Source organism: Cannabis sativa, chromosome 6 (genome assembly GCF_029168945.1).
Source record: "Cannabis sativa cultivar Pink pepper isolate KNU-18-1 chromosome 6, ASM2916894v1, whole genome shotgun sequence".
Taxonomy (NCBI): Eukaryota; Viridiplantae; Streptophyta; class Magnoliopsida; order Rosales; family Cannabaceae; genus Cannabis; species Cannabis sativa.
In genome coordinates, this window is record NC_083606.1 from 61,029,112 (window position 1) to 61,045,747 (window position 16,636).

At 31.6% G+C, this 16,636-nt stretch overlaps 1 protein-coding gene across 1 annotated transcript; it reads left to right on the plus strand.

Annotated features, from left to right (window-relative positions):
• Window positions 1-12,577: 12,577 nt before the first annotated feature.
• LOC115695818 (exosome complex exonuclease RRP46 homolog) lies at window positions 12,578-16,388 on the plus strand. Its single transcript, XM_030622900.2, has 9 exons — window positions 12,578-12,721; window positions 12,805-12,935; window positions 13,089-13,202; window positions 13,617-13,717; window positions 14,227-14,247; window positions 14,911-14,983; window positions 15,062-15,129; window positions 15,577-15,709; window positions 16,004-16,388. Exons 1-9 carry the CDS (start codon window positions 12,630-12,632, stop codon window positions 16,099-16,101), a joined length of 831 nt encoding a protein of 276 aa, XP_030478760.1. The 5' UTR covers window positions 12,578-12,629; the 3' UTR covers window positions 16,102-16,388.
• The last annotated feature ends 248 nt before the right edge of the window (window positions 16,389-16,636 follow it).

Consider the following 16,636-nt stretch of genomic DNA (forward strand, 5'->3'; position numbering starts at 1 on the left):
TGTGCCATCAAACCTTGTCTTCAAGAACGTGCCGTCGATACTAATCACAGGACGACAAAACTTAAATCCCCTCCTACAAGCAGCCAGTGACCAGAAACATTACTTGAACCTGTTATCCTGTGTGATAATGTCTGTAATAGTACCTGGATTCTTCTGTTCCAGCACGTAAAAGTAACCAGGTAACTGACTATAAGCTGCTGGCGTACCCCTCGAATACATAAGTCCCTTCTCTCGGCACCTCCAAGCCTTCTCATAGCTCATCTTGATCCCATACTCCTGAAACATATCCCTTTGTATGTCTTTAGCTTTGTACTTAGTTCCATCTGATTTGAACTTGTTCTTAATGAGGTGGCCAACAACCCACGGTGCTGCTTGACGGTTATCAGCATGTCTAGAATCCAGGCTACATGTGTGTTCGTTGTGGAATACAGTAACCTCAAACATGTCACAACGTGCCCTCTTCCTCCCCCTCACTCTCCATTTGCAATCTGAACCCCTGCAAGTTGCATAAAAAATATCGGTCCCAGACTTCTTCACCATGAACTCAAAATTCATTTTCAATGCAAACCTTCCAACCACATTTTTCAATTCAGTCTTATTTGTATACAGCTTGCCAACATATATTTCCCCTGAATGTGTACGAGTAAGAGAAGTTGTATAAACATTATTTTCCTCTATGTCTTCCCTTGTCCACACAATAGGTTTGAATTTTGTACAAACTTCAAAATCAGATGGTACAGTACTACGAGGAGGACCTGGGCGGCTGCTACTGGTGCCTAGTGTTTCGTGATTTTCACTCTGAGGGGTTCTTCTTTCTTGGTCTTTCCTTTGCTCCCTTGGACGTGGTGGAGATGGTGGAGGTAGTTCTAACCTTAAAGAAGGTACCTCTATAGGTTCATGAACTTCCAACTCCGCATCACCATCCTCGTTCAAATCTACTATAGGATCATTGTTGTAAAATGCACCATCAAACTCATTGAACTGGTCAAATCCATTGTCAACCCTATTATCCTCGTCTATATTAGTAGGGGCCTGCTCATTCATCCCTACGGCTGGATCTGTTTCTGGGACAAAACTCCCAACAACACTTCTTGGGAGGACAATTGGCGGACTAGGCCCCAAAAGCGCATGCCTTTTAACCTTAGTCACAAACAGTGGCAGCAAGTTCTCCACACTCATTTTTGCCTTCATTCTTAAGAACAATCTTACTTGACTATCTTTCACTAAAACTTCTGGCGGTATCATATTGCCTTTCATGTACATATAACACACCTCTATTTTCAGTTCATACACAATAGGGTCTATATCCAACTCTTCATACAAAATATCATTCATCTTTTCTAAAGTAGTGTCAACCTCAAACATTAACATCTTACTTTTTGGATTATTGAATATCCAGTTGAATGTTGGGTTTTATGCCCTAAATAAAACTCATTTCAATATAATCAGATTTACTTATTAATATAGATCAGAAATAACATTTAATGTTGCATGGTTCACATGATTTATTTCATGATTATATGTACATAATGTATGAATTCATCTGAAACCCTTTTCACATACTTGATCCTGTTTATTGTGCCGTCAACACATTGGAAAGTAAACATGACTATGTGAATAAAGTTTCCTAGATTTATCAGACACAGGGTTTTACTGATATGATAATCTACAACAAGAGCTTACTTGTATTTGGAGAAATACTATGTTCTTTCCAGAACATTAGTTAAAGTAAAGCTCAGGTTAGATGCATGGAGTATGCATCGGAAGGGATCGATATTGAACTTTGACTTAGATTTATTAAACTTACCGTAATATCTATTCAAGTCAATATCGCCTAGTTGATCCTAGATCAAATGATCTTAATCCTGTTATGATTAGGCTCAATCTTGAAAGGCTATTCGTGTTCTTTGATTTGTTAGTTAAGCCTACTTTTAGGTCAGGGTGATACGTACATTTTGGGAACACGGTAGTGCAATTGAGTGGGAGCGCTAGCATAAACATGGAATCTATAGCTTCTATCTGGCGAATAGTAAGCAAAGGATGATCTCCTTCGAGCTTGACCAAACGAAAATAAATGGTGGAGATCTCATTTCACATAAGCTGAAATATCATTTATACGGGGTCAAGTGTTTTAAGGATAAAATACATAGTAGGGTGTTACGGTAATTTAATCCCTTTACTGTGTAGATCATTCATATAGAGGATCATTGATCAAATTAGGATTATAACAATGGATAACTAATGATGTGTCTATATGGTGGAACATATAGAGCATTCTATATACTGAGAGTGCAATTCTAAGTTCTATGCGTGGATTCAACGAAGAATTAATAAGTTAGTGAATTTTAGTGCTAAATTCTTGATCTACTTATTGGAAGCTCGGTTATATAGACCCATGGTCCCCCCACTAGTTGAGATAATATTGCTTGTAAGACTCATGTAATTGGTTTTGATTAATCAATTATAATTCTCAAATTAGACTATGTCTATTTGTGAAATTTTCACTAAGTAAGGGCGAAATTGTAAAGAAAGAGTTATAGGGGCATATTTGTTAATTATGATACTTTGTATGGTTCAATTAATAAATATGATAAATGACAATATTATTTAATAATTATTTATAGTTATTAAATAGTTAGAATTGGCATTTAAATGGTTGAATTAGAAAATTGGCGTTTTTGAGAAAATCAGATGCAGAAAAGATAAAATTACAAAATTGCAAAAAGTGAGGCCCAAATCCACTTGTATAGGGCCAGCCACTTTTGTAGGAAATTTAAATTGATTTTTTCATTATTTTAATGCCATATAATTCAAACCTAACCCTAGTGGAATGCTATAAATAGATAGTGAAGGCTTCAGAAAAATAAGACTTTTCTTCTGACACTTTCTGAATCAGAAAAACTGAGCCTTCTCTCTCCCTATCTTTAGCTACCACTTCTTCTTTCTTCTTCCTTTGAATTTCGAAATCCTTAGTGATTAGAGTAGTGCCCACACACATAAAGTGATACCTCAATCATAGTGAGGAAGATCGTGAAGAAAGATCATCAGCAAGAAGGAGTTTCAGCATCAAAGATTCAGAGAAAGAGATCCAGGTTCAGATATTGATAATGCTCTGCTACAGAAAGGAATCAAGGGCTAGATATCTGAACGGAAGGAGTCATTATATTCCTCTGCACCCAATGTAAGGTTTCTTAAACTTTATATGTGTTTAATTTATCGTTTTAGAAAGTTCTTATTTAGGATGTTAATAAACATACTTGTGAGTAGATCTAAGATCCTGGTAAAATAATTTCCAACAACTGGTATCAGAGCCATTGTAATTGATTTACTTGCAAGAAATTTGGACTTTAAAACGATTGTTTGTATGTTCTTTGGATGGTATCATGTTGTATTGAGTGTTATTTGATGATTGATTGATGTTTGTGAAATTTTCGTGAAAAATAATTGCGATTTTATCTCTGGAATTATTTTTATTGGATAGTATGAAAAAAATTAAGCAAGTTAGCCTTTTACAGAACTTAATTTGGATTTTATTTGAATTAGTTATGATTTTTTGAAGATTTGAAAAAATCGGGGCTGTGCTGATATTTTCCTGCGATCGCAAATCTGTCCGTACAGTTTCGATTTTTTGTGTTTTTCTTCGATTTTTCATGCTTTTTCATGGAACTAACTTCCGATTTTTGGTATAGTTTTGTATTTATACTATCACTATTCCTAATTCAATTCTAATTATCATTTTGAATTAATTTAATATTTTTTAAATTTAATTCAAGATATTAGTGTAATTTGAATTTGAATAGAATTAGTATCTATCTTCTTGCTTAAAAATCTATCTTATTTTTAAATTTGATTATATCTTATTTTTTTTAAATTTAAGGTAAGATTTTATAAGATATTTATAAAATCTTTTAAGATATTTTTAAGATATCTTATCTTTTAAGATATTTTTAATTATATCTTATCTTTTAAGATATTTTTTTTAAAATTAAATCTTTTTAGATATTTTGACCTTATTTAAATTTAAAATAAGATATTTATAATTTAAATAGATGTAAGATATTTTGCTAACTTTTAAATTTTGTTATTTTATTTATTTAAATTAAATTTAAAATCTGAAAAGATATTTCATTTATCTTTTCTAATTTTTATTTTTAAAATAACATTTAATTTTTAAAAGTAGTTAGCAAATTTTGAAATGATATTTAGGTTGGTTGAAACCTAATTTTTCAAAAAGTAGGTTTAATTTTAAATATTTTTTTTTTAAAATTTCGAAATTTAAATTTTATTTCCGAAATTAAAATTTTTTTTAAAATTTTATTTTATTTTTCGAATATTAAAATATTTTTTAATTATTTATTTTTCGAAATTATTTATTTAAAATTAAATAAATCTTACTTCCAACTATCCAGCTAACCTTGTTGCAGGAGTATGTGTTTTAACTTGTTTGTAAGTTTTAAAAACCTATTATTACTTGATTGCAAATAGCCATAGTTACCTTTTGCCAGATCTAATGATCTGATGGCTCCCTTGGTCAAGATAATAATTTGTAACAGGTATATTTAAAATCTTCTTTCATCTGTGTATGACCTAGCAACATGATAGGACCCATCCAAAGTGTGCCTGTGTGAGCCTATGTGTTTAATTTGATTATAGATGCATATAGGTTGCTGTTGCTAAAATAAATTATCATAGTTCTTGATAGAATTTATTTAAGCCCATTTAGTTTTTGGGCTTATTCAATTAATAACAGTTGTTCTTATTAAGGTTAAATTCCTCTCTTTTGGGCCTTGTGTGAGAGTTGGGAGCCATAGAAGTGGGTACGACATACTGAACCCGACTCCTCACACAAACCACCCCAATTGTGAAGGCCCATTTGCCTGATTTGAATGACTGTACTAGGTTAATTACACTAGTTTAACCTAATAAAATTGATTAGCAACATAATTAATTTCATTTTTTTTTAAATTAATTTAAGAAAATTATAGTTTAAAGAATTCTTTATTCTAAGCTAAACTATATGTATTTTCTTGTATTTAATTAAATATAGAATTATAACCATCTAGATTCTTTCTGGAACTTAATTTAAATTTTTCATTAAATATTCTTATTTAAGTTGATATTTAGTTATCTACAACTAACCAACTTAAATCTGAATATTCTTTGAATTTCAAATTTCAAAATTAAGTTGAGGAATTTTAGGCATTGGTTATTAAGATTCTTTAGATATTTTTTAAGTTAATATCTTTTCAAATATTAACTTAAAATGGAATATTTTCAAATTAAGTGGTTACAACTTAATTTTTGATATTTAATTAAATTTAAATTTGAAAATATTTAAGTTCTAGATTTTTTCTAATACAACTTAAATTAGATATTTTTTCAAATTTTGTGGAAAAGATACTTAGTCAAATAAGATATTTTCTAGATAGTTATTTCTAGACTACTTATTATTTCTAATATTAAATAGGAAAATATTATAAATTGTGAAATTAATTATTTAAATAATTAATTTTGGTACAATTTATTGTAAGTATATTTTTCCTAGTATTAAACTAGAGATTAATAATTAAGCCTTCTCTACACTTAATTATTTATTTCTTGAATTTAATACATTTAATTAATTTGAAAATTGAATATCTAAGTTGATTTTTATCATCATACTTAAATATTTCTTTTTCATGACATTTAATTAAATAGAAAATTATTTTTAGCTGAAATTTATTTTTTCAACTAAATTTAAATAATTTTCAAAATATATTTTTTCTTTATTTTATTAATCAATTTTTGAAATTGCATTTCTTAAATGCTAGAATTTCGAATTTTATCTTGAAAAATAGATTAAGTTGTAAATTACTTATTTATTTTAATTAATTCTTGGATCAACTTAAATCAATGATTTTTTCATTTATTGATTAATTTAAAATAAATTGAATTAAAGTATATTATTAGAAATTGAATTAATTAGTCAAAGGAAAATCTAGATAGATGATATTTTTGCTTGAAGTATTTTTCTAGTGTATTTAATTAAATAGTTTATTAATGTTTAAGTTGATTTTCATCATCATACTTAAATATTTGAAATTTTTCTTATATATTTAATTAAATAGGAAAATTATATTTTTTGTTGTAAATTAATTTTATTAATTAATTTTGGGCCAACATTAAATTAGAATAATTTTTTCAGGATTAATTTTTTATTTTAACATGCATTTTTCGAAAATTGTATTCTTAAATACTTTAATTTTTCGAAATGCAATATATATTTATAGAAAATTAAATTTGAGTTGTAAATTAATTTATATTAATTTTGTAACAACTTAAATTGAATATTTTCTAAATATTTATTGGAAATTATTACTAAGATGGAAATAATTCATGTTATTTTCATATCCATCTAAGTAAAATTTATAAATATTAAATTAAAATTTATATTTAGAATTTTTCATTCTAAATTGGAAATTTTAAATAAATATACATTTAAAATAAATAAATTAAATAAAGAGAATCAAAGAAAATAGAACTCACTTTAAATAATGAGCTTGATTATTATTAAGATATTCGATCTCCATTGTTGGTCTTACAAAAGTTAAATGTTTTCAATATAACCTCGAGACGCTAGACTTCGTCCCCCTATGGATGGTTATTCGTTGAACGCATTTAACACCGTAAGATTTCATTTGATAAGTGTTTTGTAAGTTTTCGTCTCTATTAGACTCTCCCCTACGGTGACTACTTAGAGATAAACTTATGAAACATGAAACAATGGTAGAAGCTCATAAAATGAGAATAACCTTGACTCTCGCCTACCGGGACAACGTTGGATTCTTATTTTGATCGAATAAAAGGTTGCTAGAATGGTTTCTATTTTAGATGAGCTGACAACTCTATTCAATAAATGATGCTTTGACTCTCGCCTACGGGACCTTTGTATCAGTTTGTTGAAAACCTTGGAAATTATTTAGGATTGTATGTTTTAGTATTTTCACTAGTCATTCCTACTTGCTATATGTTTATAATTTCTGAATTGTGTATGAATTTATATTGAACCATGTTAATTTCTGTTATTAAGTTGTAGTTTAATTTCGAATCTTCATTGTTGGTCTAACATGTTTGTTTTTCTAATGAGATAAATCCCTAGTGGATTTTCACCATTAGACATACATAATAGTGTTAGATCTCGAAAGATAAATATTGTATATGCGACATCTAGCTGTTCATCAATTGATGACACCTAAGACTAGTATTTTTACGATATGAAACAAGAAGATTACATAAATAAGATTACTTTGTCTTTCGCTAATCGAAGCATCGTTGGATTCTTATTTATAAACGAAATTATCCTAATTCCTCTTAGCTTATTCATTTCGAATTAGCTCAATAACATATCATTGGATGAATGGTCTATAAATCATTTCATGTCATTCTATATTTTCTCTTAAGAAATTAAATGACGCATATGATTATAATCCCGAAATTCTATTCCCAAATGATATAAATCATCAATATTAGAAATCTCTTACTTGTATGGGCAAATCTGACTTAGAGTTTGTATTAGTAGTGGTGGTCCAAGATAGAATTACTCATAATATTTGGTATAAATTTAAGTCTTTGACTTTAATTTTCGAATCCAAACAGAAATTTTCTTATATTTCTAATTCCAGATACAATACAGTTACACTTTCTCAAGTGTTTAGTATCCATCTTTTATTAATGGATTCAAACTGTATGGAATATGAGTTAGGTATTCTGTGACCAGGATCCACTTGCACTATTCTAGGAACTCTTTGATGTAACTAAACCTATGTCATCAATAGACACTACCATTTTTTTTAATCTATGGCATTTGTATCTTGTTCATAGTGGATTTGACAAGATCAATCTCTGCAAAGAGTTAATATGGCTATATCCACTGAAAGTAGTTCATCTCATTCGCAGATGGATGTACATTCAGGGGTGGATATGAGTTTTTCGTTGTATTCTTAAAACGATAACTCTAGATTATACCTTTTAGCAAAGAAATTTGAAATGTTTGAAAAATTTCATTAATTTCTAGAAATGGTTAAAACCATTAAGGTAAGTGGTTAAAGATCTTGCGAACTGATAGGGGTGGAGAAATAGTTAGTAGATATGCAGTTCAAAGATCATTAAATTGATTTTTGAATTATATCCAAACTTACCTCCCCAGAAATTTCGAGTTGCATATTGATGATTAGTTACTAGTCGTTGCCTAAATCCTTCTATGGTAATACAATTTCAGAATGATGTAATGGTTGGGTACTTAATGTAAATCATTACTAGATTCATGGATGACCTAATCAAAATCTTAAGAAAAGCTAGAACTGTTAACCATGGTTTGTTAGCTATTCTAAGTGATTAGGGGTGGACCATCCCATTGTCAATAGATAAGAAAATGTTTGTTCAAACAAATACTACTTTTCTAAGAAAATGACTAAGTCTGAAAAACAAGTAGCAAATAAAGGAGATATTTAATTCTTGATTCCAAAAGTGTTCTATCATCTTATATAACATATGATGATCCCACTGCCTCTGTTGTCTTGTCACAACCGAAGAGATAAATACCATTTAGTTTTCTTAGACATAATTCACGGTGTCTTGTCGTAGTGGGAGAGTTTCTAGGAACTCACCTTCTTATGACTTGGGAGACACTAGTGATTAAAATCCATTGTGAGTTTAAACAAGTAATGGATTGTCAAGATAAGAAACTAAGAAGAAAGCCAATAGAACTATGGTTTAATCCATTCACATGGAATAACCTAAAGTTTTCTATTACAAGGACATAAAAGGAAATTTTCGTTTATAAGTCTATTCTATGGACTTAACAAACTTCCTGATCCTTTGAGTTTATCTAAACCTATGGCTTGTGGTATACCTGGTAATTACTTACTCTAATGCAAGCAACTTACTTTAGTAAGATGCTGAAGCATTTTCTTTTTAATGGCAATCTATAGAAGCTTCACAACTTCTTAGGTATAGATTTTATTTATCTAAGGAAAAGTCTTAACTATTCCAGAAAAGATAAAGCCATGAAAGAATTTCTCATATCAAAAGTGAGAGGTCTTAGATATGCTTTTGTATGCCTTAGACCAGACACCTGCTGTTGAGTGGGAGTAATGAGTAGGTATCAGATTAATCCAGGAGAAGAACATTGGAAGACAATCAAGTAATCCTAAGATTAAGAAAATGAACTATATGTTAGTCTATAAGGGTGTGTTTAAAACTCTTAGACTACACCATATCAGATTTCGAAATTTGCCTTGGTGCTAGTAAATCTTTTTGATGAGATGTTGATTACTCTGGGGTGGAATAGTGATTTTGGAGAAGTGTAAAAACCTATCTGAAGTCTCTAGGTCCACCAGAGAGAGACTGAATGTTAAAGTTGCAGGAAAGGTACTTATTCAGTCTAAGGAAAGTTCTATACATCTTTGGCACCATTCCAAATTGCCTTAAACTACTAGTGTTAATTTCCTGATTAACCAAAAGTAGTTGCCAAAGGTATAGAATCCAGTATCCCAAGAGAGTAGACATATAGAGAGGAATTTCACATTATCAATGATTTTGTGATTAAAGGAAGAGTAATGGTGGAGAAAAGGTTGTGTTTAATTCAACCTTTCAGATCCTATTACGAGGAGTTTACTACTACTACACTTGATTTGTATATCAAGGTGTTGGGATTATTTGAAACGCACTTTTTGTTTTATATTAGTGCAAGTGGGAGTTTGTTGGGTTTTATGCCCTAAATAAAACTCATTTCAATATAATCAGATTTACTTATTAATATAGATCAGAAATAACATTTAATGTTGCATGGTTCACATGATTTATTTCATGATTATATGTACATAATGTATGAATTCATCTGAAACCCTTTTCACATACTTGATCCTGTTTATTGTGCCGTCAACACATTGAAAAGTAAACATGACTATGTGAATAAAGTTTCCTAGATTTATCAGACACAGGGTTCTACTGATATGATAATCTACAACAAGAGTTTACTTGTATTTGGAGAAATACTATGTTCTTTCCAGAACATTGGTTAAAGTAAAGCTCAGGTTGGATGCATGGAGTATGCATCGGAAGGGACCGATGTTGAACTTTGACTTAGATTTATTAAACTTACCGTAATATCTATTCAAGTCAATATCGCCTAGTTGATCCTAGATCAAATGATCTTAATCCTGTTATGATTAGGCTCAATCTTGAAAGGCTATTCGTGTTCTTTGATTTGTTAGTTAAGCCTACTTTTAGGTCAGGGTGATACGTACATTTTGGGAACACGGTAGTGCAATTGAGTGGGAGCGCTAGCATAAACATGGAATCTATAGCTTCTATCTGGCGAATAGTAAGCAAAGGATGATCTCCTTCGAGCTTGACCAAACGAAAATAAATGGTGGAGATCTCATTTCACCTAAGCTGAAATATCATTTATACGGGGTCAAGTGTTTTAAGGATAAAATACATAGTAGGGTGTTACGGTAATTTAATCCCTTTACTGTGTAGATCATTCATATAGAGGATCATTGATCAAATTAGGATTATAACAATGGATAACTAATGATGTGTCTATATGGTGGAACATATAGAGCATTCTATATACTGAGAGTGCAATTCTAAGTTCTATGCGTGGATTCAACGAAGAATTAATAAGTTAGTGAATTTTAGTGCTAAATTCTTGATCTACTTATTGGAAGCTCGGTAATATATAGACCCATGGTCCCCCCACTAGTTGAGATAATATTGCTTGTAAGACTCATGTAATTGGTTTTGATTAATCAATTATAATTCTCAAATTAGACTATGTCTATTTGTGAAATTTTCACTAAGTAAGGGCGAAATTGTAAAGAAAGAGTTATAGGGGCATATTTGTTAATTATGATACTTTGTATGGTTCAATTAATAAATATGATAAATGACAATATTATTTAATAATTATTTATAGTTATTAAATAGTTAGAATTGGCATTTAAATGGTTGAATTAGAAAATTGGCGTTTTTGAGAAAATCAGATGCAGAAAAGATAAAATTACAAAATTGCAAAAAGTGAGGCCCAAATCCACTTGTATAGGGCCAGCCACTTTTGTAGGAAATTTAAATTGATTTTTTCATTATTTTAATGCCATATAATTCAAACCTAACCCTAGTGGAATGCTATAAATAGATAGTGAAGGCTTCAGAAAAATAAGACTTTTCTTCTGACACTTTCTGAATCAGAAAAACTGAGCCTTCTCTCTCCCTATCTTTAGCTACCACTTCTTCTTTCTTCTTCCTTTGAATTTCGAAATCCTTAGTGATTAGAGTAGTGCCCACACACATAAAGTGATACCTCAATCATAGTGAGGAAGATCGTGAAGAAAGATCATCAGCAAGAAGGAGTTTCAGCATCAAAGATTCAGAGAAAGAGATCCAGGTTCAGATATTGATAATGCTCTGCTACAGAAAGGAATCAAGGGCTAGATATCTGAATGGAAGGAGTCATTATATTCCGCTGCACCCAATGTAAGGTTTCTTAAACTTTATATGTGTTTAATTTATCGTTTTAGAAAGTTCTTATTTAGGATGTTAATAAACATACTTGTGAGTAGATCTAAGATCCTGGTAAAATAATTTCCAACAACCTTCAACTGCCCAAGCCCCATCATATAGTACAACTACAAACACATTTGAATCTGCAAACCAAAATGACCACAAATTATAAAAAACCAAGATGTTGCAAGATATCGCGAACCTATCGCTACTTATCGCGAACCAATTACAAAAAAAAAATATGTCGACAAACGTCGCGAACGTGTCGAGAAAAATTAAAATATCCACAATATAACACAATAATTCTATGTGTCGCGACTTGTGTCGCGACATGTCGATACATGTCGTTAAATGTCACCCCTAACCTCTTGCCAGCTCTTAATCGCTAAATGTCGCTAACCATGTCGAAAAATATCGCTAAAATTGCAAAAAAAACCAGTAAACACGCAGACTTGCTGCATTTCGTGTTTCATTGACAAAGGGTGTCAAAAGGGTACATAAAAACCACGGATATGTGTAGATCTATTACTTTCAACATAAATACATCTAAATCAAACAATAATTACTAAAGAAATTACATACACATTATTGTTTAAAGGAATGACTTTCTTAGAGCTTTGGTTGGGTTTCAAGTTTCCTTTGAGTAAGGCGGCCGAACACTAGCTCCGGTGGTGGCAATGTGTGTATTCTAGAGAGAGAGAGAGAGAGAGAGAGAGAGAGAGAGAGAGAGAGAGAGAGAGAGAGAGAGAGAGAGAGAGAGAGAGAGAGTTATGAATTTTTATTTTTTATTTTTTATTTGTTTAGGGGTAAAATTGTAAGGGAAAAATGGTTTAAGTATATTTTGTATGATGCAAAATATGCTAGCATATTTTTAGTGTACCATTTATTTTTAAGCATATATTATCAAATTTCCCAAATTAAATAGTGTCGAAACTTTAGGGAGCAAAAATATTAATTATTTTTATATTATATTGATTTCTTAATTTTTACTAGTTTCACTGGGCTTAGAAGCCTCAGTTGGGCTAGTGGGGTACAATAGAGACAGGCCGAGGCCCTGAAGAGTGAAGCCCAAGCGAAGCCCGTCTATGCTGTTTCAGTCACAACAATCAATTTCTGTGTCACACTTCTCTTCCTTTCAGCCTCATCAGTCACCACTACCACACGCCGCCGCCCGGAGGTCACTTCACTCTCTCTCTCTCTCTCTCACTCCTCCTCGCATTTCCAGTCTTTCTTTGTTTCTCACTCTTCATTTCACCTTAGAACAACCTTCCACCTCAGAGGGACAATGGAAGTCGACAGAATTGACGGTCGAACCCCCAACCAGTTGAGACCATTAGCATGTTCCCGAAACGTACTTAACCGCGCTCATGGCTCAGCTAGTTGGTCTCAAGGTATTATCATCTTTGGTTTTTCTCTTCCCATTTGTGTTTTGTGTCTTCAATTTTTATTGTTGTTTTTTCCTTATTGCCATTGTATGTGTAACATTGGATCGAACTCGTTAATGGGTTTATTTTTTTGCTTGGTTATTTGGGTTGTTTCAATAGGAGATACCAAAGTTCTTGCTGCCGTTTATGGACCAAAAGCTGGAACTAAGAAGAATGAAAGCCCTGAAAAGGCTTGCATTGAAGTTATTTGGAAACCTAAAACTGGGCAGATTGGTAAGCTTGTATTTTTATTTTTTTAATTTTTAGTTTTTTTTTTTTATTTACATTATATGTTAGAATGAATGGATGAATATTTTTTTGAGTTTACCCTGTGAATCCAAAATGGCTCAGGGAAAGTTCTCTGTTTGTTATTGGCTAAATATATTATGAAAAGAATGACTTTTGCAAATCTATGGATTTGTCATAGTCGGTTTTTAAAAGATACGTAAAACTTAATTATACTTGATTGGTAGCTTGGTTTGGTGCCTTCACAAGTTGGAATCAGTTCATTTCTGTTTCTATTAAACCTTTGGCAATGATCAAACGTTTTGGAGGAATTGCACACATGCTTGTTATATTAAATGAACCATGACAATAGGGCCTAGTTTGTTATTCCTTCTTGTATTGAATAACTTCTTTATGTATTAGGAAAAATGGAAAAGGAGTATGAGATGATATTGAAGAGGACCTTACAAAGCATAACCCTTTTAAACGTCAATCCTAATACAACAACATCCCTCATAATACAAGTAAGTTATTTATTTCCCTTCTCCCCATATTAATGCCCTAACATTTTGTTAGAATCTAAGAGCGTTGATGTTTTTGTATCATCTTAACTGCTCTGCTTGTTTCTTGTTTTGTTTGTTGGTCATTTTATTGATATGATTCATAATGATTTCATAGTTTCTTGTGTATATTTGTTGGTGTCATGAAATTGAACAAGTATTAGATTGTGTTTTGCACATCGTATATATTTTAAACTATCATGTAAGAGTCCACAGATGGGTTTTGTTGAGGTGAGATTGAAAATTCCTACCTTCATCCTGGTTGGTAATGTTAGGCAGATAACTATTCTCTGAGTCATTCTTAAATTGATGATGGCTTGTTACTACTACTAGTTTGCTACTAAAGCCATGAACGAAATATATCATTTTCCTTTTCTCCTTTTGATATGCTTAGGCTGAGCTTTTGAAAATGTTGTTCCAGTAAATGGCTGTTTTCCTTTTCCTAATACAATCAGTTTATGTTTGTGCTGCAGGTTGTCCATGATGACGGTGCAGTATCCTTCACAGGTTACCCTTTTATGTAGCTTCTAGCTATTCTAATCCAAATTAGATTAGAGTGCAGCATTTCAACCATGCAATTTTGATGTTGCCTAGACCTTGTAACGTTTTATTTTGAGGAATAGTTTTTTGTTTCTCTCTTCAAAAAAGTTTTTTCCATAAAGTTACTGTGATATAGTTTAAATGACAAAGTTCTCGTAGTAGTTACATCAAATTACATGCTAACTATCTTCAAAATTTTTGGAAAAAATGCTCATTAGTTATCTTTTGGTAAAAAAGAAAAAATTATTTTTTTGACAAAAAAAATCTATCTAGTAATAAAACAAAAATTTGACAAAATACTCATTAGTTATCTCTTATAGATTGTCTGCTGAATGAGTAATTATTTTATAAAATTACTGTTTTACTTCGAACTCTTCTGAAGGTTAATTGCCTTTTGGCTCTAGTCTTTATGCATCTCCACCATCATACCCCAGTTTTTGCTCATGACTTTCTTATACTGTCTTTTAGTTCTGCAAGTCATAAGAAGTCTTTTATGTTTATATTCCAACCATGTTCTCTTGTGCACGTGAAAAGAGATTCTGCACCCTTACCTTCCCTTTTCTTTCTTTTTATCATCTTCATTTCTTTTTATGTACCTTGACCTAATCCCTGTATAGCTTCTCCCTTGTGCCATTAATGCTGCTTGTGCTGCTTTTGTTGATGCTGGAATTCCTCTAAAACATCTTGCTGGTAATAAGATTTGTTGTTTTCTTCACTTTACCCCTCATTTGATGTATGCTTGCTGACTGTGTATAATTGTTTGAACAGTTGCAATATGTTGTGGTCTTGTCGAAAGTGGATATGTAATACTTGACCCTACCAAGCTAGAAGAGCAGGTTATTATGAATTTTTATGTTAAAATTACCAATAAATCAATTAGTTTAAATAACTTTTTTGCATTTTTATTCTCAAATATTTTAATTGATTACATTAAGTCTAGTACCCAGAATCTTGATTCAGTCAGGGACATAAATTGTAAAATTTGATTGGGTTGGAAAGAAGAGGATTAAAATATTTAAAACCTTTATTATGTGAGATAGCTCCTTATTATATCTTTGTAACTTTATAATTAAATTAAATATTTCTCAGTAGGAAGTGGTGTTTTTATTTTTAGCTAGACTATATGGGCTTTTTTTTTCCTTAAGATTCATTGCATTCCCTTTTGGCATTCCTTCTTTTAGTCTAGTTTATATCAGGTTTGGGTTCTGATCATAATCATTGATGCATTTCATGCACGAAAGCTTGATCGTTAACGTGTTTCTGTTTCTGTTTCATAATGACAGAAAATGAAGGCTTTTGCATATCTTGTCTTCCCAAACTCAGCTCTCTCAGTCCGTCCAGAAGGATCAGCAGAAGTGAAGGATGAACCTCTAGAACATGGGATCATCACATCTGTTACACAGGGTGCAATGGCAGGTAGCTGTTGTTATGCATCATTTGTGTCTCATATATTACCTATATTCATATTAAACATTCTGTACATTTCCACAACTGTTTGCCATCACCACCTTATCTTCTATTCTTGACCTCTTCACTCTAATTACTTGTGATGCTTTAAATTTATCTCATGGACTATAGAGGAACAAGCTGTTTAGTCAATGTCTTGTGTTAAACATCGTTTCATTTGTACTCATTGAATGCTTCTTCAGAGAATCTTACTTATTTGTATAACTAAAGGTTCTAATTTCTTATTGCTTAATTTGTTCAAAGTGGGAGACTACTTTCACTGTCTAGAACGAGGGCGCGCCACTAGCGAAAAGATGTCTGCATTCCTCCGGAGGAGCTTGCAACCCCAAATCCCCAGTTGACCGACACATCTGTAGCTCAGTGATTTAGATCATAAAATCTAAACTCAATACTAATACATCTTATGAGATTTCAAATGGGGAGTTAGTTAATTTTGGTGCCAATACTTGACAAATCCTAGCCGTTGAGTTGAGTTTAACAATTTTGAATCCCACCATTTTTGGTTTTCTATGTCCACCGTTTCTTGTATCAAGTGGGTAGTGATTTTGTTCCACAGCCTTTGCACATAACTGTAGTAAATGCTCATTTCAATGTACGTAATGCAAAAGAGTTCCTTTTGGCCCCTCCAGTTGTAAATTCCCCTTTTGTACTGTGTTTTTGAGATTCTGATTGATGGGGTATGTGTTAGACCGAAATTAAATACAGTGAAATTGGAACGAGGAGGGTTGTTGCGGTTAGAATTAGAATTCGAGTTGCGGTTCTGATTCTTAAAATTTTTGCCATTAGGCTTCAAAACCGCTGGTGTGGATTTCTTAGTGTTGTTGTTTGAAACAACAAGCACTTCATCTTTCTGGTCTTGTTTTCTTGCTTCCTCCT